Source organism: Otolemur garnettii, unplaced genomic scaffold, assembly GCF_000181295.1.
Source record: "Otolemur garnettii isolate 467f Iridium unplaced genomic scaffold, OtoGar3 scaffold00012, whole genome shotgun sequence".
NCBI lineage: Eukaryota > Metazoa > Chordata > Mammalia > Primates > Galagidae > Otolemur > Otolemur garnettii.
In genome coordinates this window covers 213,952-239,769 of record NW_003852407.1, presented here as the reverse complement: position 1 = coordinate 239,769, position 25,818 = coordinate 213,952, and the positions used below count along the sequence as shown (strand labels likewise).

Genomic DNA, 25,818 nt, shown 5'->3' with positions numbered 1-25,818 from the left:
TCAAGGACACTAATCTAATCAAGTTCACTAATCTAATCAAGGACACTAATCTAATCAAGTTCACTAATCTAATCAAGGACACTAATCTAATCAAGGACACTAATCTAATCAAGGTCCCTAAAAGCTCTACTTATTTAGAGATTGAGGGAAAATACATTCCAAGAACAAATGGCAGGAAGACTTAGCTCAGCTTGGCAGACATCAGTGACTACTTAAATGAGGTGAATCTTCTGATTCAAGGCTCTGCAGACATCATTTTGGATGCTAGTGAAAACCAATGTGCTTTTTTAGCTAAGCAAATTTCAGAAAAGAGAACTGGATCAAGGCAACTATGTACATGTTCCTAGAATTGGGGAGTAACTATTATAGGTTGGAGGAACACTGTAGATATCTTATCAAAGATAAGATCCACTGAAATGTGGATTTACAATTCTATCCTACCCGATGTAGACAGCACAACGTTGACCAACCTTGTCAACAATGATTCAAGTGACTTGATAATAAAGGAAATAATTTAAAATGAACCAAAGGAAGACTCATGAAGAAATTTCTGATTCCTTAGAGTAGGTCTCCTCTCACCTTGCTTTTCTAAATGTGGGACAATTTGGCCACAATTACCATTATGAATTAGGTTTTTAGTGCTGAGGCGTCACATAAAGGGGATGAAAGGAGGCACCAAAATCACATGCAGCCAACTTTAAAGAACATGGGTATGTTCACTAAATCAGGAATTTTCAACTGGTGTTCGGCAGCACACTGGTGTGCCATAAGAGGATCTTAGGTGTGCCATGAAAATTTTAAGGATCATTAGTTAAGTTATTTTCGAAAGAAGTTTAAAACACAATAAATATATATAGTTTTTTTTTACTCTTTTTCTGGATCAACATAATTTAAGTGTGCTGCAAAAGTTTAACTATAGGTCCAAGTGTGCAGTAAGATAAAAAAGATTGAAAAACATTGCTCTAAATTAACTTAGTATAATTAATTAAGCCATCTGTAGTGGGGTTTTTTTTTAATTTTTTGTTTAAAAAAATTTTTTCCATTGTCATTAGTGTGAGAATGTTTGAGGGTTACATTGATCTGATGAACAAGACTTCTAAATATATTTTGTTTCTCTCCAGAGAAAGTTTGATTTTTTTTTAATGAGCAAAAGTAGGATTTGACACCAGTTGAGAAACTCTCAAATCATCTTAAATCACATTCTGAGCAGTTAGGGAAAAGCTTAAAGCTTTATTTGGTAAGAGCCCTGGGTATGACTTGTTTTTAAAATGAATGACTTGTTTCAAAAAAAAAAAATGATTCCAGGCAGCACCCATAGCTCAGTGAGTAGGGTGCTGGCCACATACACCGAGGCTGGTAGTTCAAACCCGGCCTGGGCCAGCTAAACAACAATGACAGCAACAACAACAAAAATAGCCAGGCATTGTGGTGGGTGCCTGTAGTCCCAGCTACTTGGCAGGCTGAGGCAGGAAAGTCACTTGAGCCCAAGAGTTTGAGGTTGCTGTGAGCTGTGACACCATAGCACTCTACCAAAGGTGACATAGTGAGACTCTGTCTCAAAATAAATAAATAACTAATTGATTCCCAGGACCTAGCACCTTGAGGCTGAGGCAGTGGATTACTTAAGCTTGGGAGCTTAAGACCAGCCTTAGCAAGAGCTAGACCCTGTCTCTAAAAATACTCAAGCATTATGGCAGGAGCTTGTAGTCCCAGCTACTAGGGAGGCTGAGGCAAGAAAGGGTGGCTTGAGACCAAGAGTTTGAGGTTGCTGTGAACTATGACTCTACAGCACTCAACTGAGGGTGTCAAAGTGAGACTCTGTCTCAAAGAAAAGAAAAATGATGCCATAAATGACAGAAAACCCCAAAGAAAGTAAACTTACTGCTTGCTTTGGTTCTTCCTTCACCCCACCCTCAAAGTCTCCCAGGATTTACTTAGTTTCCATGCTTTGTTTTATATAACAGACTCATTGGCATTCATTTCGGTCTCCTATGATCAGAGAGAAAGAGAAAAAGAGAATTTTCCCCTTCAAGTTACCTCTGAGTTTTAATTTTTTTTTTTTTTTTTTAAATTTCACTGAAGACTGTGAGCCCCTGACATTACCACCAGTGAGGCCGTTAGAACAAATTGAATAATGCAGGTGAAAGCAAAATCAATTTCAATCTGAAACAGAAATAAAATCCTTTACAAGGCTCTCAGAAAAAAAAAATGAAGGTTTAATGTAATTAATAAGGGGAAGTAGGAAACACATTTCACAGCTTCTCTGATATCTCTGGGAGTGGAGCAGAATGTCAATTTTTCTTTGTGTTTTGTTGGGGAAGTTGAATTACATCCAAGTGAATTGAAACATTTTAACAGACAATGAGTAATACCTTATTCAAGTTAGTGTCTGTGCATTTTACCCAATGGTTTATGGTCTTTTAAAATGTATGTTTGTATATATAAAGATTTATTATTTATACATTTAATAATGAGATAGGCTATCCAATTCTCAGTCTAGTGGGTAAGATTTCATTTTTATGATGTAAAATAGCTAACAAAAGTTAGAACTCCAGTTCTAATTCTGGTTCTGCTACCTATTTTATTAAACTAATTATGTCATCTAAGGGAAGACCCTTAATCCCTGGGTGGCAGTTTCTTCAAATAAGAAGAAGAAATAAGACAGAATGCTGCAATCACTCCCTCTACCATTAAAACACAGAAATCCTGCAGTAAACTACCAGTTAGTTATAGATTCATATGGTAGCATTAAGCTTTAAATTAATACAAATTTAATTTATCAATTAAAAATAACTTTGTATTCATTTGTTATTTAAAAATTTATGAGAGAACAGAATATCATAATATAAAAATAAAAATAACTTTGTATTTAGTTCTACTTATTTAAAAATTTGTGAGATTATAGTAGAATATCACAATATAAAAATAAAAATAACTTTGTATTTATTTCTAGTGATTTAAAAATGTATGAGATTATAGTAGAATATAAAAATAAAAATAACTGTATTTATTTCTAGTGATTTAAAATTTTATGAGATTATAGTAGAATATCATAACATAAAAAGTTATGTTTTATGAAAACTTTGAGTTTTTTCTGTGATTTTAAAATAGCCAATAACATTGAACTCATCAACAATTAAATCACATGTTGTAAGTTAAAATTTATTTACAGATTAAAGACAAAATATTAAACATGGATCATAATCTGCAAGTCCATGGTTATTATAAACAATTACCTAGATAGATGATCAGCAGTATTATCTGAATATATTAAATTTATATTGTGAACGAATTGCAAGAGTCGCTTGATAGAATGGTCAGCTAAGCCTTCTGAGCGACATGTGCATGGCTAGTTTTGAAGATTAGCACACTTTCAAATCTTGACAAATGAAAATTATTTTCAGTACTGGGATAAATTTTTTAAGCTCTTCAATGAAATCTACTGTATTTTAACTGCTCTAGGTCACTTTCACTTATTTTCAGCTTTTTAACATGTTAATTGCCTTTCGGGATTCACCTCATTGAGATTTTAACTGGCAACTACAAAAGACTTCAATGCATCTTAATTCACTTTCAGAAAATAGAGAGACATTTGAGCATCTAAAATATGCCTTGGGTTTCTAATACAATTTTTGTTTGTTTGTTTTTGTTTTGAACAGCAGTTACTAGAATAAAAATAACCAAGTTAGATAATTAAAAAGCTAAAAGCCTTAGGGAAATATTTATACTTTCCCAATATAATTTTTCCTGATTCACTGGTAATCATTTCTTCACCCTCACTTTAAGTCTCCTTACTTCCTAAAGCAGTGGTTCTCAACCTTCCTAATGCCCCAACCTTTTAATACAGAGTCTCATGTTGTGGTGACCCCCAACCATAAAATTATTTTAGTTGCTACTTCATAACTGTAATTTTGCTACTGTTATGAATGGTAATGTAAATATCTGATATACAGGAGACCCACAGGCTGAGAACCGCTGTCCTAAAGCCTTTCCTAAACCCTCAGTGGGGCAGAATGTTCCTGTGTCAATCTCCATGAGCTCTTGGGCATATCTTTTGGCTGCTGGAATTAGTACAGAACTGTTTGTTTGTCTCCTGTGAGCAACTTGAGCAGAGGATACTAAGCACACAGGAGGAACTTAACGTATTACAATGTGACCAAAGAATCTATAAGAGGATTAGGTGTATTTTCAAACTTCAGGGGAAGTTTCATAACATGGACATTAAAGCAATGTTGGTTTTTACCCGTTCACATCCCCAACATACTGATTAAAAGTGAAAAAGCAAGAAATTCCCCTTAGGGTAATAGGTTATGTATAAAATAAGGAACAGGGGGACTAATAAAAACCCAGAGAAGAAGCTTTCAAAAAGTACGCCCATGTCAGTAATGGAAAATTCTTACTATTCGATTCAAGTAATCTTTGCATGCTTAGTATGTGAGCTGCATCATACAAAGGAATAAATCTGATTTATATTAGCTCCTGAGCTAAAAAATCTTTCTGCAGTTCCCCACTGACTTTGTGATATTATTAAAAATGTTTCTGTTGGAGGCAGGGCCTCCCATGATCTGGTCCCTTCCATAATGCCTTTTCAGCCTTACCACATGCTGAGTTCCAGAAACTCCTGGAAGCCCTACCACTTTTTATTCACTGATCAAGCTCCCAGTGCCCCACTCACCTTTGCGGCAAGAAATGGGCTAAGTAGCACAAGACAATGTTGTAAAACAATGGGTGATGTTAGAGCAGTGAAGGAAACGGAGTTGGCTCCAGTGTCACCGGAGGAATTATCACACAGGAGCAGCTGGACAGCTCGGTGAGAGGGCAGTCATTACCAGCCTGTGTGGTACAGAGAAAAATGAAGGAAGATTTAGGTGTTCTGAGATTATGTTGCCTTAAAGTGTTCAGGAAGGCTCCCAGAAGGAGAGAGGTTTGCAGAGCACGTGAAAAAATAAGTAACTTGTAAGGATATAGGATCATGAAGGCATCTGGGCAGAAGCTATATAAATAAATGAAACAAAAATTAGAACACTCGTCCTTGATGACGCTGTGAAAGCTTTGTCATTGACACGAGAAGCGGAGAGCGCACAGCCTCAGAGAAGTCTTGCTGTGCCTTTATTTAAAAATCCATGGACTGGGAAGAGACCCTCCTGCTCTAAAACTATTTTGGAAGCAGAAAGATGATTGGTACCTGTGGGAAAAGATGTATCTGGCATTTGGGGAGGAGTTAAACATGTGAAATATTCTATATCTACTAGAAAAACTAGCTTTGAAATTTAAAAAATATTCAGTAAGACTTCTCAAACTGCAGGCACATCAGAGTCACCTGGAGGGCTGTTGAAACACAGATTGCTCCCCACTCCCCCCCAGGTGTTCTGAGGGGGAGCCTGAGAAGGTGCATTTCTAACAAGTTCCCAGGTGCTGCAGCACACGTTGGCCACCACCCCGCACTGAGGTCCATCTGCATACCAATTTGGACATTTCCAATGGTGAAATAGAAGAACCGTGGGCCACAGTGAGCTATAGTCATGTCAGCAACCAACAGATGGGCAGAAGGTCAGGGTGACAGCTGTTCCTGTAGGTTTTAAGACAAACTTCAGACAATTTAGTTAGGAGCATATGCCAGTTTTATTACAAACCTGCTGTGGTAGAGATGAGGGGGTTGAGGGTGGCCTCTCCAAGGCCAAAAATTTCTCTCTTGATAAGAAATATCACAGGAAATAAAAGTAGTTACAAAGTCATTTGCTAGAATATATATAAAAAGAAAATACAGTTTATTTGGAGATCTTTAGATTATTAACCAACAGTCAGCTGGTGACTTAGGAGTGGTATCAATATAGTAAAACCCATCAGCAAAATGCCTATGCTTTTTATCAGGAATTGAAATTTCTTCCCTGACGGAGGTTATAAATCACAAACTCTGTGGTTTATACAAAAGGACTCTTCCTTGGCCCAGGTTTGGGGCTATTTTAAAAATAGAAGCTGCTTGTGATGCTTGGTACTGGAGTCATAGGAACTTGCAGAGGAAGGAAGGAAGGAAGGAAGGAAGGAAGGAGGGAAGGAGGGAAGGAGGGAGGGAGGCAGAGAGGGAGGGAGGAAGGAAATGGTTATCATCAAGGGGAAACCACAGTTCATAATTTATAACTGGTTTCAAAAATTGTTTGGCTATTTTCTTTGCCACAAGCTGTTTATATCTTGAGTTATTCTGAAGCATCTGACTGTGTTTTCCTAGATGTGGGAACTGGCACTTTCCTGTGAGCAGTCCCTGGATACTGGGGTTAAGTTGTGTAGCATCTTAGCAGGTGGAAAGATAGTTTAGCATGGTGAAGCCTCCAAGTTTGAGAATGACATTGAACTCTTCTATGAAGTAACCAGGGGTAGAGAAAATAAAGAGCAAAGTGTGAGCTGCAAATCAGTGTCCTGCGGGCAGGGGAGGTGTGCGGACAGGAACTCAGGGCAGGAGGATTGGCTGTGAGTTATTATCTTGGACAAAGGAAAATGATCTAGGAGTCATTTCAGAGGGTAGACAAGAATAGAGCTGCTGTCAGGACATCAGCAGAATGCTAATTTTTGTAATGTTTTCTCTACTAAACTACAGAATAAATATTAAGTCTACAGTTTTTTATCTTCTATCCTCATCGACATGCTTCAGGAAAAGACAAAAAAAGAAAAAAAAAGCTAGGGAAAATTCAACAAATTATTACACCCCCAAACACTTATTAATTGCTGAATAGTTACAGAGCTGCTTATTCAGCAATTGGGGAACCAAAGCCACTCCCAAAAGCTTTGCAAAAGTTACGAAGTATTTTCACATTAGGCGGGATCCCACCACCCCTCCCTCCCAGTATTACTCCCTCCCAGTATTTCAAAATAACTAAGAGTAAATTTTAAGTGTCTTACCACAGAAAATAAGTAAGTGAGGTGATGGTTATGTTAATCAGTTTGATTTAAGCACTCCATGTTGTATATCAAATCATTACGTTGTACCCCATAAATGTACACGGTTATGATTTTAATTAAAAATTAAGTAAAAAGGAAAAAAAGCATTTTCACTGAGAGCAGCTCCCTTGAACCATTAAGAAACTGTGGAATGTAGTTATCATAATAAAGTGCTCCTTATAAATGAATGAAGTGGGAAGGAAGTGCTTTCTGGACTTCTAGCAAAGCTTGATTTTACCAATTTACATTCTGTCTTACAGTAGACATTATTTTGAAAGAAATAGAAGTTACAAGCAGAGATTTTTAAAAGATGATAAAAAGTGTAGAGCAAGGGTTTAAAAAAAAAGGTATAGAGGAGGGGTCAAGAACCATTTCTGAAAAGGGCCTGAAAATACGTTGTTTAGGCTTTTCAAGCCGTATTTATTCCGGCATAACTATTCAATTCTGCCATTACATTAAGAAAATGAATGAGCTGGTTCATGTTTTACTAAAACTATATTTACAAAACCAGGCCATGGGTGGATTTGGCTTGCAAGCCATCGTTTCCTGGCCCTGCCATAGAGAGAGGCTAACTTGGAGCACATGCCACTTTACTCAGCATACACTTAGGGAGCTTGGAATCTCACTAGCCCCAAGAAGAGATTACGGCCCAAACCAAAATGTGTGGTTGCTGAATCCTGATCGAGGCAAATAATAGGCATGTGAGACACATTTTCAAACAGTTCTCATTTCAAAGGATGGTCTCGCTATGTTTGAATCTAGATACTGACTCCAAGGCAAAAGTGTTTTATTCTCCTAAGAATATCTTCCAGCGGCCTTTATTTTCAAACAGCAAGCTTCCCAATTGCACGCTAAATTATACAGCTGAGCTATAGGCTTTCTTCTAAGCCCCAATCTTAGCTGTTGGCACATATTCTGCTCTTCTTTGCCCTTTTGAAGCAACTCCTTCATTTATCTCCTAAACAGATGTTGCAGTCAGGTATCTTATGCCTGGCTCCAAAGATTGGCATATGGCTCCATCTGACCCACTGTCCCCTGCCCAGCGAATCAGCAGCCAGGGAAGCTGCAGGAAGGAGCTCTCTGGCAGGCAGCTGGGGCCCTGGGGATTCTGCAGCACGTCTCCTGTAAAGCGGTGAAGCTCCAGGGGAGAAGAAGAAAGGCAGCCAAGACCAGTCTGCCAATTCCAGGGTTTCACAGGGCTCCTCCTGGGAGTCCTTTTGTTTCCTTCCCCGCTTCTGAGTTGAATTGACTGAGGAAATCGAGGAGGTGAATAGAGGCTCTCACGTTCACCTTCTAACTTTGTTCCACAGGAAACGGGCCACCCACAGCATCGGCAAAAGGAAGGGCAGCCAGAAGGACCTCCGACCTCCTGATCTTTGGATCCATCATGAAGAAATGGAGATGAAAAATATCGAGAAGCCCTCAGGCACTGACCCCGCAGGAAGGGACTCTCCCATTCAGAGTTGCCAAGACCTCACACCAGTCAGCCACAGCCAGTCAGAAACCCAACTGGGAAGCAAAAGCACCTCTCATTCAGGTACTTATCTGCTCTCTGGCATCAGAGAACACCCGCTGTGAACCCCACAAGAGTGTCCCCCTCCTCCTGCAGTGGTATCTTTCCACTAACTTGAATCTCATTGGGGGTCCTGTAGCAATAAGTAAAATAATCTACTGCACACTTGATTCATTAACGGTTCTATGTCTCTCTTCTCCGTTATCCTACTTATTACCTGCCTTTTATAATTTGACTGTTCTTGAAACTTCAAAGCAATGCAGGTGGGAAATATTGAAATGTGAAGCCTACAAGAAGTGATTGCTTTTTGTTTAAATCTTAAACGAAAGGTTTTTTAGGGCAATACAATTTGAAGCCAATATGTTTCTTAAGTCCCTATTTGCTATCAATTCTTTATTTTAGAACATCAGATCGGGACACTTGAGATGTAAAAAAACCTGAATACTCTGTTAGTTTGTCTTTGATTACTGACACAATCAACCCTCATTGCAGCCATACAATCCCCGTATGTAATCCTCAGCTTATCCTGATGGAGTCTGTTTGAAAGCTGTGTTGTTATACGAAAGGATGTAAAGCAAAAAACCTACTAGTCAATAAGTTGGTGCAGAAAGCCACTGGTCCTGGGATCAGAAAGGGCTTATAAGATACTACACCTTCTGTGGGTCCTCATATTACTCATATTATCCAAGTGCGTATAGGAAACAGAATAATCAACTAAATACTCATTTAAAAAAATCCTTGGTCTGATCATCATGTGATTACAGAATGAGGAGCTGCTGTTTTCAAATTTCATTAAAATATTTTAGTTATTTGAATGTGTAACTGGTTTTCTGTACTCTGTCAGCTCAGAATTACATAAAAATGAACTCGGTTTCTTATTTTCAACCACGAGTTGTTGAATTTGTTTTTTCTAGCCCTTAATTGATACCTTAGACAGATTTTCTGACTTTTCTGTCACTTTCGGTTACTTGTTTTCTCTTTTTTTATAATCCCTGGAAGCATATTGAATAACTTTCAGTTATTAAAGGGCAGTCTAGTTCTGCTGAAATCTATACTCTGAAATTTAATTAGTGATTCTCCTTCCTTTTGGCCAGCTGGATTTTGGCTTTGGGCTCTGGAGGATTGTCATAGTTTGTTTTTTAATTCTTCCAGTGTCTCAGAGTGAAATGGAGTAGTGGGACAGGAGAAGATGGAGGCCAGTCTGCTTCAGAAGCACCTGTGCGTCTTCCCTTCCTCTCCACTCACTCTGGGCCTGTGGGGAGAGTCGGAGGGGGTGGTGGGGAGGGGAGGGGAGGGAAGGAGAGAGGGGAGAAAGGACTGTTTGAAGTTCTTCACTGCTTTTCTGGACACACAGGCAGGCCTCTGTGTGCCATCCATATTCTGGGTCTCTTATGAAACTCAAGCATGAATTCTTTATGGGACCCTGTGGGATTCCTCCATTGCTCAGTTCCATGATGTGAGTCACCAAGTCAGGGCTTAACACCTTCCCACTTGTTATCTCATGGGGTCTCTGGTCAGTCACTACACTTGAGAAAATTCCATCCAGAGGACTCAAACCTAACCAACTCTCCACACGTGTCCACTTGGCTTGTAAGATCCCCTCCATCCTTACCAGGCCCAGTGGTGAGAGAGCATGGACTCCAGCACTGGCCCTCTCGCAGCCCTGCGAGGTTGCCGGTTGCCTTTTCCTCTGCTGAGATGGACATAGAGTTAGCCAGCATGCAGGCTGCCTGAACAGGCTTTTCTACTGCGGAATGAATGAAAAACAAATCGCCTCTACAATTGGGAGTGTCCAACCTTTTTTTTTCTTTTTTCTTGGCCACACATTGAAAGAAGAAGAGTTGTCTTGGACCACATATTAAATACGCAAACACTAATAAAGTCTGATTAGCAATTAAAAAAAAGTTTGTGCATAGATTTTGTTATATCCACCACTACTAATAAGCAAAAATGTCCTCACAAAATCAGCATGCCGCCCACAGCCGCAGGTTGGATGCCCCTCGTTACATTTTATAGGCGATTCTTCTGGCAGTCTTGTTCTTGGCTGGATGTCAGGAAGGGGAGAAGAGCTCTGCGACCACCAGAGGAGACAGAATTGCCTCTCTGCCCTCAGAAGATTTTGCCAAATGAGTCTGGGACACCTACTTTTTGCCTTTTTCTTCATCTTTTACACACTGAGATGACATTAGGGGGGTGGCCATATCAGTTTTGATGTCTCTAAGCAAGTGCTAGGGGAAAGTTCCCTAGCAAATGATGGCTCTTTTCTGTAGGACACGAGGGTATTTCTGCCCATTTTTCCCAAGCTGGAGGAACACGTTGCCAGTTTTGTAATAACAGGGAAGGTAGCTCTCAAAATCCCATAAGTTATACTTTACATTACCTGTGTTCTTTGAGTCTTCCTTGTTAAAAGAACAAAACTCTCCACTAGTGCACAGCATTACCAAAAAGCGTTGTATTTAACAAAGGACTTCCAAGTAGGCAAGAACTTTTTAAGGACAAATTACTCTATGTTGAGTTCAGTGATCAGCACTTGTATACATTGTCTTATGTAATACTCTCGCAAAATATTTTGAGGTAGGTGCCATCATTCTTTTCATATGATAAATGAAGTAACTAAAGTTAAGAAGGGCTAAGCAATAGGCCCAAATTTCAGAGCCAACATCAGCCAGCCAAGACCAAAAATCCATCCAAATCCAATATTCATGCTTTGGTGATCTAATTCCAATTAATTTATGTAATACTTTTATATAAGCACTTATCCTATTTTCTGCTCATGAAATTAGCTCTTTGGATAAAACTAGAAATTAATTTACAATACTTCTACCTTAGGTATGGAAAAGACAGTTGAATTAAGCAATAGCTAACAACAAAAATCTCATCAAATGAAAGTTCCGTATTGCTTTTGCTCATCCTTTCCAACTTCTAGTATCTAAGCTGCTTAAATGAAACCTGCCTTATTCCCTAACCACCCACATAGAGCATTCAACTAAAATATGTAGGAATTAAGGTGATAAAGGTCTTTTCTTCATGACACATCTTTTCTACATCTACCAGATTTCAAAATCCTTTTCTTCACTTAATAATTAACAACAGAGAAAGGCCGGTGTTCAGGTCTATTCAATCTCCATGACTTACAAATAGAATTTGCGTTCATAAAATGAATTTATTCTATAGTATAATTCCACTACAGCAAAGCCACAGGGTTGGTGTCTTACTTTTACTCATAAAGGATGAAGAAGTAAATTTCAGCATTATGAAATTTGGTGGTATTCAATTAAAAAAAGAATTTTAATGAAGTGAATAACACTTTTGAAAGGACTACAGAACACCTAATAGCCAACTTGATTGAATACTCACCTGTTTGAATTATTTACATCTTTGTTAAGTATTTTATTTAAATTTCCCAACCGTGTTTGGACCAATGATGAATAATGTCAGGTGGTCAAACCACCAAGTGATACTACCAAAAAGTTTTATGTTCAATAAAAGTAATAGAAAAACAATTATGTTCAAGTTCTCACTGAACCCCTGTAATACCCAGCACAGTCCACTTTTAATATTAAAAAGTAATTACAGGCTAAGCCCAGTGGCTCACAACCATAATCCAGCACTCTGGGAGGCCAAGGAGGGTAGATTGCTTGAGTTCAGGAGTTTGAATCCAGCCTGAGCAAAAGTGAGACCCTGTCTCTAAAAACTAGCCAAGTGTTGTGGCAGGTTCTTGTAGTCCCAGCCACTCAGGAGGTTGAGGCAAGAGGATTGCTTGAGCTACAACACCATGGCACTCTACCACGGGTGACAAAGAGGGACTCTGTTTCAAAAAAAAAAAGAAAGTAATTGCAAACTCAAAACACACAGACATAGACACCCAACAATATCAAATGGCTTATTAGAAAAGTGTGACCCCTAGTCTAGCTGAATCTAGACTTACTTTTTTATTAGGAGCTACGTAAGGTAGTGATCTAATTTTTCCTTTTACTGTCAAATGTAATTTTGAAAACTGTAAAGGAGGAAGGGCTATCATATTTATTGATCCTTTCCCTCTTCTGTTGTTTATTCTTCCTTTTTAATTATGCACGTTCCTTTATATCATGTCCTGTTTAGGTAAAAATTCCTTTAGTATTTTTTGAGGGTTGGTCTGCTAGAGATAAATTCTCTGTGTTTACCTTCATTGGGGAATCACTTAATTTTTCCTCCATTCTTGAAGTAGATTTTTAAGCCAACTCCGGATTGCAAGTTCTTTCTCAGTGCTTGGAAAGTGTGTCATTTACTTCTGGCCCCTATGTTTTCTGATGAGAAATCTGTTGTCATTCTAATTGTTTTACCTTACTAAAAGGTTATTTTCCTCACAGGATTGTTAAGATTTGTTGTGGTCACTTAATTTCTGGAAGTTGAACCACGTCTGGCATGGATTTCTTCGGTTTTATCCTGAGTTTGCTGAATTTCTTGAATCTATAGATTTACTTGTGTCTTTTGACAAATTCAGGAAATTTTCTGCCTTTAATTCTTTCAATGTTTTTTAGTCCCATACTATTTTTCCTTTTTATCAACATTTTGGATACTACATTTTCTATAGAAAAGAATCTCTTTATTTTGCCCCTGCTCCCCCAAACTGATGCGTTTCTGATGCTGGCACTTTAAAACCTACATACTTTGCAATGCTCTGGTCTCCTAAGAAGCTTCTTTAGTATCTGTACCACTGGGCTGAACTTTCTTTTTTTGTGGATGATTTTTAAAAGGTCAGTCTTGGGTTCTTTATTCCCCTCTTGTTTCTTCTGTTCAGTTCTTCCAGACATCCCACTTTCTACAAAGACTTTTTTATAGCTATAGCTTGACCAATAGTTTTGCTGGAAAGTATTATTTATTTTTGTACTTACAAGTATTTCATAATTTGAATTTGTCCTGTTTTCTGGCTGTGCTGGATCCAGAAGGATTTGCATAATTTTATTTATCTAATATGGTTGCATATTTTTGGAAAATGTATGGACAGAATCAGGTTTGGGAAGCTACCATTATCACACCCATATGGAAACTTCTTCCAGAGTTGTTTTTAGTTTTAAATTGTATGAACTACGATGATAATTTTAAAAAGAATAAATGCATGTGTTAAAAAGTAAGCAAAAACTTTTGAAAAAAGCAAAAAGTTGATGGAAATATTAACCCAAATGGTAAAAAATATATTTCGCTCTTCTTCAGTCCAAATTCTTAATCCCTTTCACAACAGAAATGCCATGTTAATAATTTTGCAACTAACTTTCTTACACAAAGAAAAGATATATATGAATACATACATTCACATGCATGTACATGTACATGTGTCCATGCACAATATGCTTTTAATATGTATATTACACAAGTTGACATATATGGTTCATGCTATTCAGAACTTTTATTTTTCTCAGCATATATTGTTATTCAAATCTGCATATCTACATCACTTATATCCTTATGTTTAGTGACTTTTTAGCATGGTATTTTTATGAAATCATAAATTCATATAAATATGCCCCTTCTTATTTTTGAAGAATGTAATTTATTTCCTTTTCTTGTAATAAGATTTAATGTCTTTGGACCTAAAGTGTTAGCTTTATAAATTGTAGTAAATTAATAGAATGGATTATTATATAGCTGTTAAAAATTGTTACCAACATTAATGGACAAGGAAAGATGTTTGTGTTAACTTTTAAGCCAGTGACAATATAGTTTGTATGGCATAATGCTATTTTTTAAAAATAAATATAGTAATATATACTCTTCACTTTCACATATTCATACACTTGTAAACTATATAAGCATCAACATATAAACAACATTTTTTTCTGAGTGATGAGGTTATACTTAATTATATTACTACTTGTACAATGAAGTTATGTAATTTGGGAAATAAGGAAGTAGATATTATCATTTAAAACATCCAACAATTCCAACCCCATGTCCTAACAACTGAATGCATTGAAGAATAAAAAGACATTCAAATGCCTGACTGTATCTAAGGTGTGACATCACTGAAGAGGAGGGGTTTCTCATGAGTTGTCTTTCTGTTTCAGGTCAGGACACTGAGGAGGCAGGGAGCTCCATGTCCACCCTGGAGAGGTCCCTGGCTGCACGCCGGGCCACCCGGGCCAAGCTTATGATCCCCATGGACGCACAGTCCAGCAATCCTGGTGAGTCCAGATGGTGCTGCAATTTCATTCTTTCTATGAAGAAATGAAATGCTTTCTGCATCTTTTCTATAAAATATCAAACTACTAAAATAATTACAGTTTTCCTTGACCTCTCTGGGCAAGCGGAAATGATGAAGAACAACTAAAACAACATCACGTGTAATTAGAAGTCAGAGTCCTTCCTCTCTGCTGTATTTTCATACATGTCTAGTGGTCTGTTGGAAAGCAGATGGCTACATCTTTAATAAATTGGAAATTTCTGAAATTTCTGTCACATGTTAATTTTGTTCTAATGAGCATTTTATGACTTTTAATTTTTCTTTTTACTTTTTGATAAGTCCAGTTTTTACTCTTGAACAACCTAATTCCCTAGGAGCAGGTGTTGCCAGGTACTCACTGAACTAGCCCCTCCTTATTGAAGTTTTCTGTCATCCTCCCACATTCACTGACAAAATTAGTGCCTGGGGATCACTTCCTTTCCAATTATCTCTAAGATCAATCTTGGTAATTACAGCATTCATGAAGATAATCCATCTGATACTCTGGACTGTTGGTTCCTTTACGTTACCTGCAATGATTTTGGGTCTTTCCCACCCTAATTCATAATTCTATGTCATACCAAACCAATACGAAATGTCAGTTTCTATCATCCTTCTCTGTATTCTCTTATTATTAGTTTCTTGCTTATATTTTATTGCCCTCTTGCCAACAATTCTTCATTTGCACTAAGGCCTCCAATCCATTAACTGTCACCTTCCCTCTGTCCCTCATCACCTTCCTGTCCTCACTTCCAAACTCAAGATCCATCGTCATTTATAATCTTCAGTCTCATCTCCTTAGCCCTCTTTCTCCATCTTACTTCCCTGAAAAAAAATCTCAGCTCTGATTAAATCAGCAGCTCCAGCAATTCCAACTCTGTTCCCTAACAACTAACTGCATCTAGGGAAAAACAGAACAGCCAACTTACTGGGTATTTATGACCTCATGTCCAAGGGGAGCAGTCATCTGCCTGGAAATGTCACTGTACTTCCCTAATGTTTTGCTTTGTAAGATGAATGCCTTAGATGTATTCTTATTTCCAAACATCGATGCCTCTCTTCTTTCCCTACTCTTCGCTAATAATCTCTCTTCTTATATCACCAAGACATGGGAAGCATTCAGAAAATGACATTCTGTCCTCCCATTGGGCCCATTGCTCTGTGTGCTGCTCCGTGAGGATCTGGTTACCACCCTGCCCACCCACTGAGGGGCTCTTCTTCTGTAATCACCTCTTTCTGAAACTAGAGTTTCTGTCCCACTCCACCAATTTCTTTCCTCCTGATCACTGTAATAAGTGTACCAACAATTAGCATTCTGTCTTAACTCTTACTTTAAAACATACTCACTTGATACCACTTCCCTGTCCATCTAAACACCCCCCCTTTTCACTGAAAAAAGTAAAAAGTTGTCTATACTCACTTTCTTCTATTTTGTTATCTTTCTCATTATTTAAAAATATATATTTATAGTCCCTCTCCACTGAAACCAAGGTTATCAGCAGTCTCCACATTGCCAAATTTCAGACTTTCAGCAAGGCTTGGCATAGGCTCTTACCTTTTTCCTGAAATGCTTCCTTTCTCTGGGTTTATTGGCTCCTAAATGCCCCAGGTTTTCTGGCTGCCCCTCCTGAGTATCCTTTACTTATTTCCCTTCCTCTCCCTCATCTCTAAGAGTCAGAGGGTACCCCAGGGCTCAGTCTTCAGGCTTCTTCTCCCTCTGTCTACATGGGCATCTTAGCCAACAATGTCTGCTACAGATGGCCTTAGGCTCCCCACTGATTCCATAGCCTAATCTCCTCCCAGAAGCCACATCAATTTTTACATCAGCTGTCAATCTATCTTCTCTAAATGGCTATTTAAAAGGCGCATCACCTATGTTCAAACCAAAATCTTACTTTTCCAAAATTTTCTCTCCCCAGCTTTAAACCAGATCATTTCTCTGCATTTCTTATATCAAAAGATGGTACCACCGTTCATCTGTTTACTCTGGTTAGAAACTCTAGTTTCATGATTCTTCATTCTGATTTCCTCATAGCCCAAATTCAGTCTTTTCTGAAATCCTAGAGTTGCTGCTTTTGAGCTCCAGATCTGACCACTGTCTTCTTCTTCACTGGTTTGCCCCGTCGGTGCCACCACCGCGCCTTACCAGTTACCAGCCTGCAGCTGTAAGCTTGTAGTGAGTCTGTCTTCTTTAGCTCTTGGCCCTACACAGCAGTCTTGTAATATATAAATTAGATCATGTTACTCCTCTGGGATTTTCTAACACAAGTAGAACAAAATCTAAGAAGTTTTCATGTCCCTTGTAATCCTGCCTCTGGCCTCACCCCTCACTTCTCTTCTACTCCTCTCTCTAAACCTTTACTGCCATGTAACTATCTCTCTGTTCCATGGACAATAAGCACATCTCAACTCAGGGACTTGCAGTTCTGTCAGAAATCTCTTCTCATAGATGTTTACATGGCTTATCCCCATTCAATCAGGTCTTTGTTCAGCTGCCATCTTCATAAATAGTCTCCCCTGACCACTGCCCAACGTATCATCTCTGGTTACTCTCTGCCTCTTCATTCAGTTTCATCTTTCTTTGTTAATGCATATCACTATCTTACTGTTTACTCTTGTATTTATTTATAATTATTTGATCCCTATATTTTAATATAATCTCTACAAGGGCATAGATTTTGCCTGATTTGATCACTTTGCATCATCCAATACACAGAACTGTGCCTGGCACATAGTAGGCACCTAGTAGGCACTCAATCAATGCAATTTAGTCAAATGAATATATGAATAGTTGAGTCCTTCTACTTACTTCATGTTCTCCCTATGGTCCTGTACATCTCTCAATTTTTCTAGAATAAGTATAAAACTGTCCACTTTACAATGAATGCCAACTGTTCAAGCCATGGAGTGGATACTATTTTCATGCCTCTCATAATAATGTTCTTTAATTTACTGATGAGAGAACTAAGGCTTGGAGAGATAAAGTAGCTAGCTAGAAGTCACACAGCTAGCACATGGGCGAGCCAGAATGTGGACTCAGGGAGGTCTCATTTCCGAGTTCTGTGCTCTTGATCCTTATCCTCCCAGTTGTAACACTCGGTGAAGCTCCTGCCGGCTTCAATCACACCTTTCACTGCATAGGGAGATGCTATCCTCATATAGCTGCTTTCCTCTCATAACTAAGTCCTGTCTGTGCCAATCTTTCATTGCTTTCTTCCCCCAAATCACTGTGTTTCAGAATCTGTGGGGCCTTTCTGCCCAATATATGATCTTTCTCAACTAATACGTTTCCGTATCCCGTTGATTTTTTTTTTTTTTCACAATCTCTCTTCAGTCACTGGCTACCCTCCATTTTCAACAGTCATTGTCTCTTCTCTGTGACCCCACGCCTGAGCCATCAAAACTGATTCATAACAAGTCTTTCTGTATGTAGCGTGTTCCAGATTCTTATGTAACCTGCTTGCAGGATTTCTTCCTAAAACAAGTTAAATAATGGCCTTCCACTCCATACATTCCTTCCATGGCTTCCATTGTCTGCCAAGGAAAAAATTAAATGAAACAAACAAAAGAGCCCTGAAAACTTCTCAGCGTATCATAATAGAATGTAGTGTCCTGTTGCTATTCCCTGAAACGGACCCCAGACTCACCCTAAGTGAGACGAATTGCCAGTCCGCAAAGAGGCTCTGCCTTTCATTTGCTTTTCCATTCACACATGTCTTTGGGGGATGACTCAACTTCATAAAGTTTTATGCACCTTTCAAAGACCAGAGAATACAGTGATGCTCTCATGAATTATTTTCTGATGACTCAGTCTAGAAACATGGCTTCCTTATTTATGTTTGATTAACGTTTCTTCATACCACTTGTGCAGCACTTCTTACACGTAGTACTGTCTTACGCACTTAGGCATCAAGTTCAAATCTCCCCCCCCAACAGGTTGTGAATTACTTCATGATAAGGACGTTAACGTATTTGATTCCTCTTCATACATGCATGCTGTATAGCTTATTACCTGGCACCAAACTGGAGCTAGCTCAGCACCTGTCACATGAATGAATAAGTAAATGCCTTATGAGAATGCCCCTGTCATTTGAGGGCTCTTTATTTTATCACTTGTAAATATAGTATCCTTTAACATTGTTGGGTGTATAAAGGGCAGTTAAAACTGTTTTCCTTAAGCAGGAAGGAAAACAACGTGATTTAGGAAAAAAAGAAAAGAAAAGGAATCTAACAAATGCTGAAAACGTTTTAATATCATTCACTTGTTAAATGCCTTGCCTGTTATGACTTCATTTGAATCATCCCAATATTATCATGTGGTGACATTATCCTGATTCTACACATGGGAAACAAAGACTCAGACTCAGACAGCTTAAGCAACTTGCTCCGGGATGCACGTGGGCAACCCTTCCCTATATGGTAGACTGCTTTTCCAAAAGTAATCGAAACTTCTGAACTTAATAAACTGATGCTATGTTTGCTCCATCCACTGTACTGGGCTGCCTCATATGGTCATCTGAAACTCTGAGTTTGTCCATGCCTAAAATTACAAACCTTCTCTCTGTCTTTTTTTTTTTTTTTTGAGACAGAGTCTCACTTTTGTCACCCTCAGTAGAGTGCAGTGACATCACAGCTGACAGCAACCTCCAGCTCTTGGGCTTAGGCGATTCTCTTGCCTGAGCCTCCTGAGTAGCTGGGACCACAGGTGCCTACCACAACGCCTGGCTACTTTTTTTGCAATTTGGCTGAGCCATGTTTGAATCCGCTACCCTCTGTATATAGTGCCAGTGCCCTACTCACTGAGCCACAGGTGCTGCCCTCTCTCTCTCTCTCTCTTTTTTTTTAGAGACAGGGTCTTACTTTGTCACCCTTGGCAGAGTGCCATGGCACCACAGCTCACAGCAACCTCCAGCTCTTGGGCTTAGGTGATTCTTTTGCCTCAGCCTCCCAAATAGCTGGGACTACAGGCTCCCACCACAATGCCTGGCTATTTTTTGTTACAGTTTGGCCAGGGCCAGGTTCAAACCCACCACCCTTGGTATATAGGACCAGCATTGAGCCACAGGTGCTGCCCTACAAACCTTCTTTTATTCCTAATGTCTTACTGTACATAAATGGAGCCCATAAAATGGTCAGCAACTTATTTTTGTTATTTTTTAAAATTATCAGATAATATGTGTACATGGTTTTAAATTTAAATTTATAAAATTATAAATTTCAAAATTTATAAGGAGATTATGATTCAGCAATTCCATTCATAGATGTATTCACCTCTTGGGTATGTACCAATCAAATTATATAAAATGATCACCCAAAGATGCATGTATCAGAAGGTGGGCTGTTTTTCATATCATATCCTCATTCTACAATGGAATTCCTTACAACAATAAAAATAACCAAACTAGGGAAGGAGGGAGGAGGGTGGGGTCTTGGTGTGTGACACACCTTTGGGGGGCAAGCCACAATTGTAAGAGGGACTTTACCTAACAAATGCAATCAGTGTAACCCGGCTTCTTGTACCCTCAATGAATCCCCGACAATAAAAAAAATAATAATAACCAAACTAAAACAATACTGAACAATGTAAAGAATCTCACGGATGTAATGTTGCAATACAGAAACCTAATGTATCTGTGTGATTCAATTTTTGTAAATTTCAAAAATAAACAAAATGATTCATATGTCAGAATTCAGGAGGCCAGTTACCTTTGATGCAAGTTCATTAATGACGACAAGGGACAATACAATACCTGGTGACAATGTCCTGTTTCTTGCTCTGAATGATGGTTACCAGGCATTTCACTTTGGAAAATCACTGAGCACTACACTTAGTAACTTCAATAAGAAATGAAAAGACAATGGAATACAGATTCTTTTGAATAACTTTATTGCACTGTATTCTTTGCTATCTTCAAGGTCTGTGTTGGTGAAACTGTATCCAACAAACGGAATACTTCACTGTAGAACCATATTATTTAAAAAAATAAATTCCTAAACTTTCTGTAAATAAAATAGTTTCTTTGCATCTGATGATTGATAAGGCCTTAGAGAACCATGTTGATAAAACATATCTGTATTTTGGCAGAGTTAGGGATTCATTTCAAATAAGTAGATAGGTAAATGGCCTGATTTGCACTTATTTCCATTTACTGTGGTATTGAGTCTTGTATCAAGTCTCATATAAACCAAAACCATAGAGTTGCTCAGATTTCTAGTTATATGTTTCAAGATGTTTGCTATTCCATTTAGGAGTCGTTATTTTTATAAGGTTATTATTTTCTTTCTTCCTTGACATTTCTTACCATGCTCTACAAAATGTTAATTAGCCGATAAAAGATAGGCTATCTGAAGTTGTTTTTGATTCTTAAAAACCACAGGGAAAATGTATTTCATTTTATGGCAAGGCAAAAATCTGCTTATTTGTCTAGGATTATACTTCTTGGTTGAAAACATTATGTAGCATATGGTACTTCTCACCCCCAAACATACTTCAAAGCTTAATAAACTGATGCTTATGAGAAACAGCCCAGCTGACAGCACAGGCAGGAGATGGGCCCCAATATGTGGATTTCCCAGTCTAGTGCTCTTTTATGTAAAATGGTGGTAAAGGGCAACTATTTTTATAATGACCTTGTTTTAAATGCAATTTCTTACTGTAATAAAATTAATTACAAAAAATCAGAAGCACTAGGTATAATTTCCTTGAATTTTTAAAGGATATATAAGGGTCATAGCCTGACTTTCTGAAAAAACAGACTCTAAGAGAGAGATTGGAAGATGGGAGAGTTGCTGGCAAATGCTTTCTGGAATAATACCTGAGGGGTGAAAGATACAGGATTTGGGCAAGGGAGAAATTGAACTGTTGAGGCAATTTAGTGGAGGCCTCAGCTTAGCTGGGATTGGCCTTCAGAGTTGTCTCAACTGTAACAAGGGAGGAAGGCCTTCTGTAACCTGACGCAAGTGATGTTGGATGCCAGCTATTTCTCGAAAGGGAGGCATAACCTTGGGTGAATAACTTCCTTAGGCTGAGAGCCATTTCTGGAGAGACAGATTTATATTTACATTACATTTCTAGAGTTACAGCACACAGTGGAATGTAGCGATTTGTGCAACCATTTTCAACCCATTTTCTACTTTTGTAAAACGCTGGAGCAGAAGGGAGGATTAGAAATGAGAATGGATATAGGTTGAAGCAGATGACCTATGCTATCACATTAGCAATAAAACTCTAGCCATGGAATATGTGAGAAAGTGTTGGGCAGAATCATTTTGAATTTCCTTTTTCCCTTTTTTATCTTTCCCTGTAAATAGTGGAGAAAAGAGTACTGTGAAGTTATACTTTAAAGGAAAAAGAAGTCTCAAAAAGCTGAAAAGTCTAACAAAAACTTTTTTTTTTTTTTTAAGACAGAGTCTCACTCTGTCACCCTTGGTAGAGTGCCATGGCATCACAGCTCACAGCAACATCAAACTCTTGGGCTTAAGTAATTCTCTTGTCTCAGCCTCTCAAGTAGCTGGGACTACAGGCGCCTGCCACAATGCCCAGCTATTTTTTTTTGTTGCAATTATCATTCTTGTTTTAGCTGACATAGACCAGGTTTGAACCCACCGGCCTTGGTGTATGTGGCCGGTGCCCTGCCAACTGAGCTACAGGCACCACCAATTGAAAAAAACTTAAGACAAAATAAGTTGTATAGTTTTGTTCTGTGATAGCTTTGGGACCTCTGGTTACTTTTTGTGGGATTTCTTAACATTTCTAACCATTAACATTCTCACAGTGAGAACTCAGAGTCCTGTACTGAATTTTGCCCATGTGATGTAAAAGCCAGCATCCTAACATTGGTCTCAGTTCAGCAGCTTCAGGGTCTAGACATTGATTCTGTTAGCCTCCAGCCCTTTAGATACACACAACCAAGAACTTCTTTTGGAATAGTGAATGCAAACAACTATTCTAGTATCATAAACAACAACACACAAATGGTTAACTATTCGGAACTGCAGGAGCAGTGGCAAGGACTGGAGAGTTCAAAGCTCACTTAAATTTACGCTAAAAATGGTAATGCGTGATCTTAGTGCTATTTTTATCATTTCATTATTAAGGTCAGATTTTATTCTTTGCTTCTTGAATAACACACTTCATCCCTCTTCAGACTCTGAGTTACTAAAAGATGCAGTATTTTTTATGCAGCCTCTATAGCCCCACGATGTACTATGCAATGCTTTTGTATAAAAATGCGCTTTAAAAAATTGTGAATGAATGGGAGTTGAAAACACTGTGATTGTTTCTTGGTGATTATCCAAGCAAATGACTTTTTAAATAAAATTAATTGATTAGTAATTCTGTTGGATTATCAAAATCCAGCAGGTCAGTAGAATTGTGGTGACATAGTCAAGATAAGTCTTTTAAGCTCAAAAAGGTGCAGATAGGGATTACAGAATTGTGTTTTTAGGAAGGATTTTATAAAGCAAGCAATGGTTTGTTTCTCAGAGATATAGGATTAAATACGAAGAGATCTGGCAAAGAATTGGTGAAAGTAAAGAATTTAGATAATAGATTGTTAAAAGAATACAAACTTAGCTTTAGTCAGGCTTTCTAAAGCAATATAAAAAATTATAGATCTATTTGTCTTTAAAGACTTATGTTACCTAATTCTTCCTTTCTTAATATCTTAGAGATATCTATAATGAAATGCACTATTTTTTTAAAACTTTTCCTATCCCAATCAGGGTTGGGGGGGGGTTGATGTAACTTACAAATGACGAAGACAAATGACCTTACATGTCTTAGAAAAGTCACTCTGGTCTGCTGAGGAAGGAACACTGTAATTAACGGCTTCAGCTCATCGCAAAGGAATTTTCTGGGCCAAGATCAGAGTCTGTTTTTCCTACAGCCTCATCTTCTTTCTGACACTCATGGGTTCAAAATTTACACCCAGGTGTTTACAACTATGATATATCTGGACTTTGTAGACAGATCTCATTTAAGAAGATCTCAGTTGAGGAGGCACTGGTTGGAGTGCAGGCTGTGGGAAAGTCTAGGGGTCTTAAAGTTCAATGTTCACAGTTCACTCTGTTTGAACTTAGCCTGTTTTCATGGCCACTGTGACAGCAAGTGCTGAACCAGTCACTCCCCATTCTCTCTCCTCTTGTAAATTATGTATAAACCACTTTAAAAATGAACCAACTAGACGTCAATAGATTAAGGGACTTCCCTTTATTCATAAATGACAGAACCAGAATTTGAACCCAAACTTGGTTCTATGATAATAGTCCCAGTTCTTTCCCTTCTCTGAGGGAATACCTTTTCTTTCTAATCTCAAAAATCTATAGGGTCGTAAGTCCCTCAGGTTCAATTTTGAATTAAAAACTAGTATCTATTTACCTCTATCTTAATATATTGTTCTTTTTTTTTTTTTTCAAAATCTAAGAGCACGCTTTAAACAATATTTCCAGTTAGTGGCATTCAATGTAGTCTTGGGTGGATCTGTTGGGGCTCTGAAAATTAATAATAATAAATGACATTTATGGAATGCTGACTCTCAAGCCCAGACTCTGTTGCACTTCTCTGCGTGTGACTTCCTTAATCCTCACAACCACATCACAGAGTTGGTATTCCTCTGACTAGTGAGGAAACTAAGAGATAGAGTGGTGAATAGTGTGCTCAAGTCAACATGTTATTGCATTTGCCACCAAAAGGTAGCAACATAAACCGTTGCTTATTTTCTCTACAGTTTCTGAATGTCAGGAATCCAAGAGCAATTTAGCGAGGTGGTTCCAGCTTAGAGTCTCAAGATGTCTCAATTTCCTCATGCTGTCTTGAATCAGAGGCCTCAGTTCCTCACCACATGGGCCTCTCCACAGGGCGTCTGGAATATCCTCAAGACATGTGACACCTGGTTTCCCCAGGGTGGGTGCTTTGCCAGGGAGAGCAAGCAATTATTTTTAACCAAATCTTGGAAGTGACATACAATCGCGTCTGCCACATTCTACTGGTCACTAGCTCTATCCTGGTAAAATGTGCAAGGGAGCCCCACAGGGATGTGACTCCCACAAGTAGGGATCCCTGAGAGTCCTTGCAGCTCTCGGCTATGCCATTTATTCGCTAGCAGATTGCAGAACTATGTAATGAACCCAAGCATTTTGACTTCAGGGCTGGGGCTCTTTACTACTATCTTCAGAATACCTATAAAACATGTATTTATGAATGTTATTGCTTTTCCAAAATGGATTATTCATGAAGTTTGTGGATACGTGATGTCGTTCTGTGACGATTGTCAAAGAACACCTGAGAATGTGAAGGAGACAGGAATAATGATCAAGGGAAATAGACACCAAATTTCCAGAAATCTCAGATGATATATAGGTGGTTGTGGGGAAAGGATGGTATAAGGAAGCAGAAGGAGAAGTCATTCCAGTGAAACCCTTTCACTTCCACATACCATTATCTTTAAAATTGTATTCATTCCCTTCTCCACCTCAATAATCTCTCAATTCTGTCAAGTAGCCCATTGAGAAATGCAATACCCAGGGACGGTTTTATTTCTTAAAATTTGTAGCTTTAAAAAAATATATTTACTTTAGATTTCCTATAGGTAGCATTTAGTGCTAACATTTTAAAGAATGTTATAAACGTTTTCAAATAACAAAGTGCCCTGTTCAGGGAGTTGAGTTATTTGGTGAGGGAATTTCTACTTGAAAAATCTGTGTGTGTCAGTGTCAGATATAAATTCAATTGTCAGCAAGCTGTGTTAGGACAGATTTCATGTCCTATTTGGCCACAGAGCAGAGATTTATTGAAAATACTTGATAATATTGCTCTCTGAGCTGTTTTACATAAACATAGCAGTGCAGTAAATGCCCTAAGGAGAAGTATTTGTGTCTGGGTGTTTGTGTGTGTGCATGCATGTGCATTCATTTGTGTATGTGTGTGTCTCCAAACTGACATCTAGGAGGGAAATATGAAAAGATATTTTAATACATAGTATTTTATTTTACTTTCTCAGTAGATTATCTTTGTTATAAGTAAATGTAGACCTCTTTGAATCAGAAATGAATCATGGATCAAAATATTTCAAGACCAAAGCTTTGGAATATGGACTATTCTATTTCATGTCAGGAAATAAAAAGATGATTTTTGCAATGCAGACCCACTTCGTAGATTTATTATTTTTAAAGA

The 25,818-nt window shown here is 38.2% G+C and overlaps 1 protein-coding gene across 1 annotated transcript in view; it reads left to right on the top strand.

Moving 5' to 3' along the window:
* DCC (DCC netrin 1 receptor) overlaps positions 1 to 25,818 on the top strand; it is a 685,279-nt gene that overhangs the window by 623,769 nt on the left and 35,692 nt on the right. The window contains exons 22-23 of the mRNA XM_012801997.1: positions 8,244 to 8,470; positions 14,491 to 14,607. Coding sequence (XP_012657451.1) covers positions 8,244 to 8,470; positions 14,491 to 14,607 — 344 coding nt within the window. The remainder of the gene's footprint in view (positions 1 to 8,243; positions 8,471 to 14,490; positions 14,608 to 25,818) is intronic.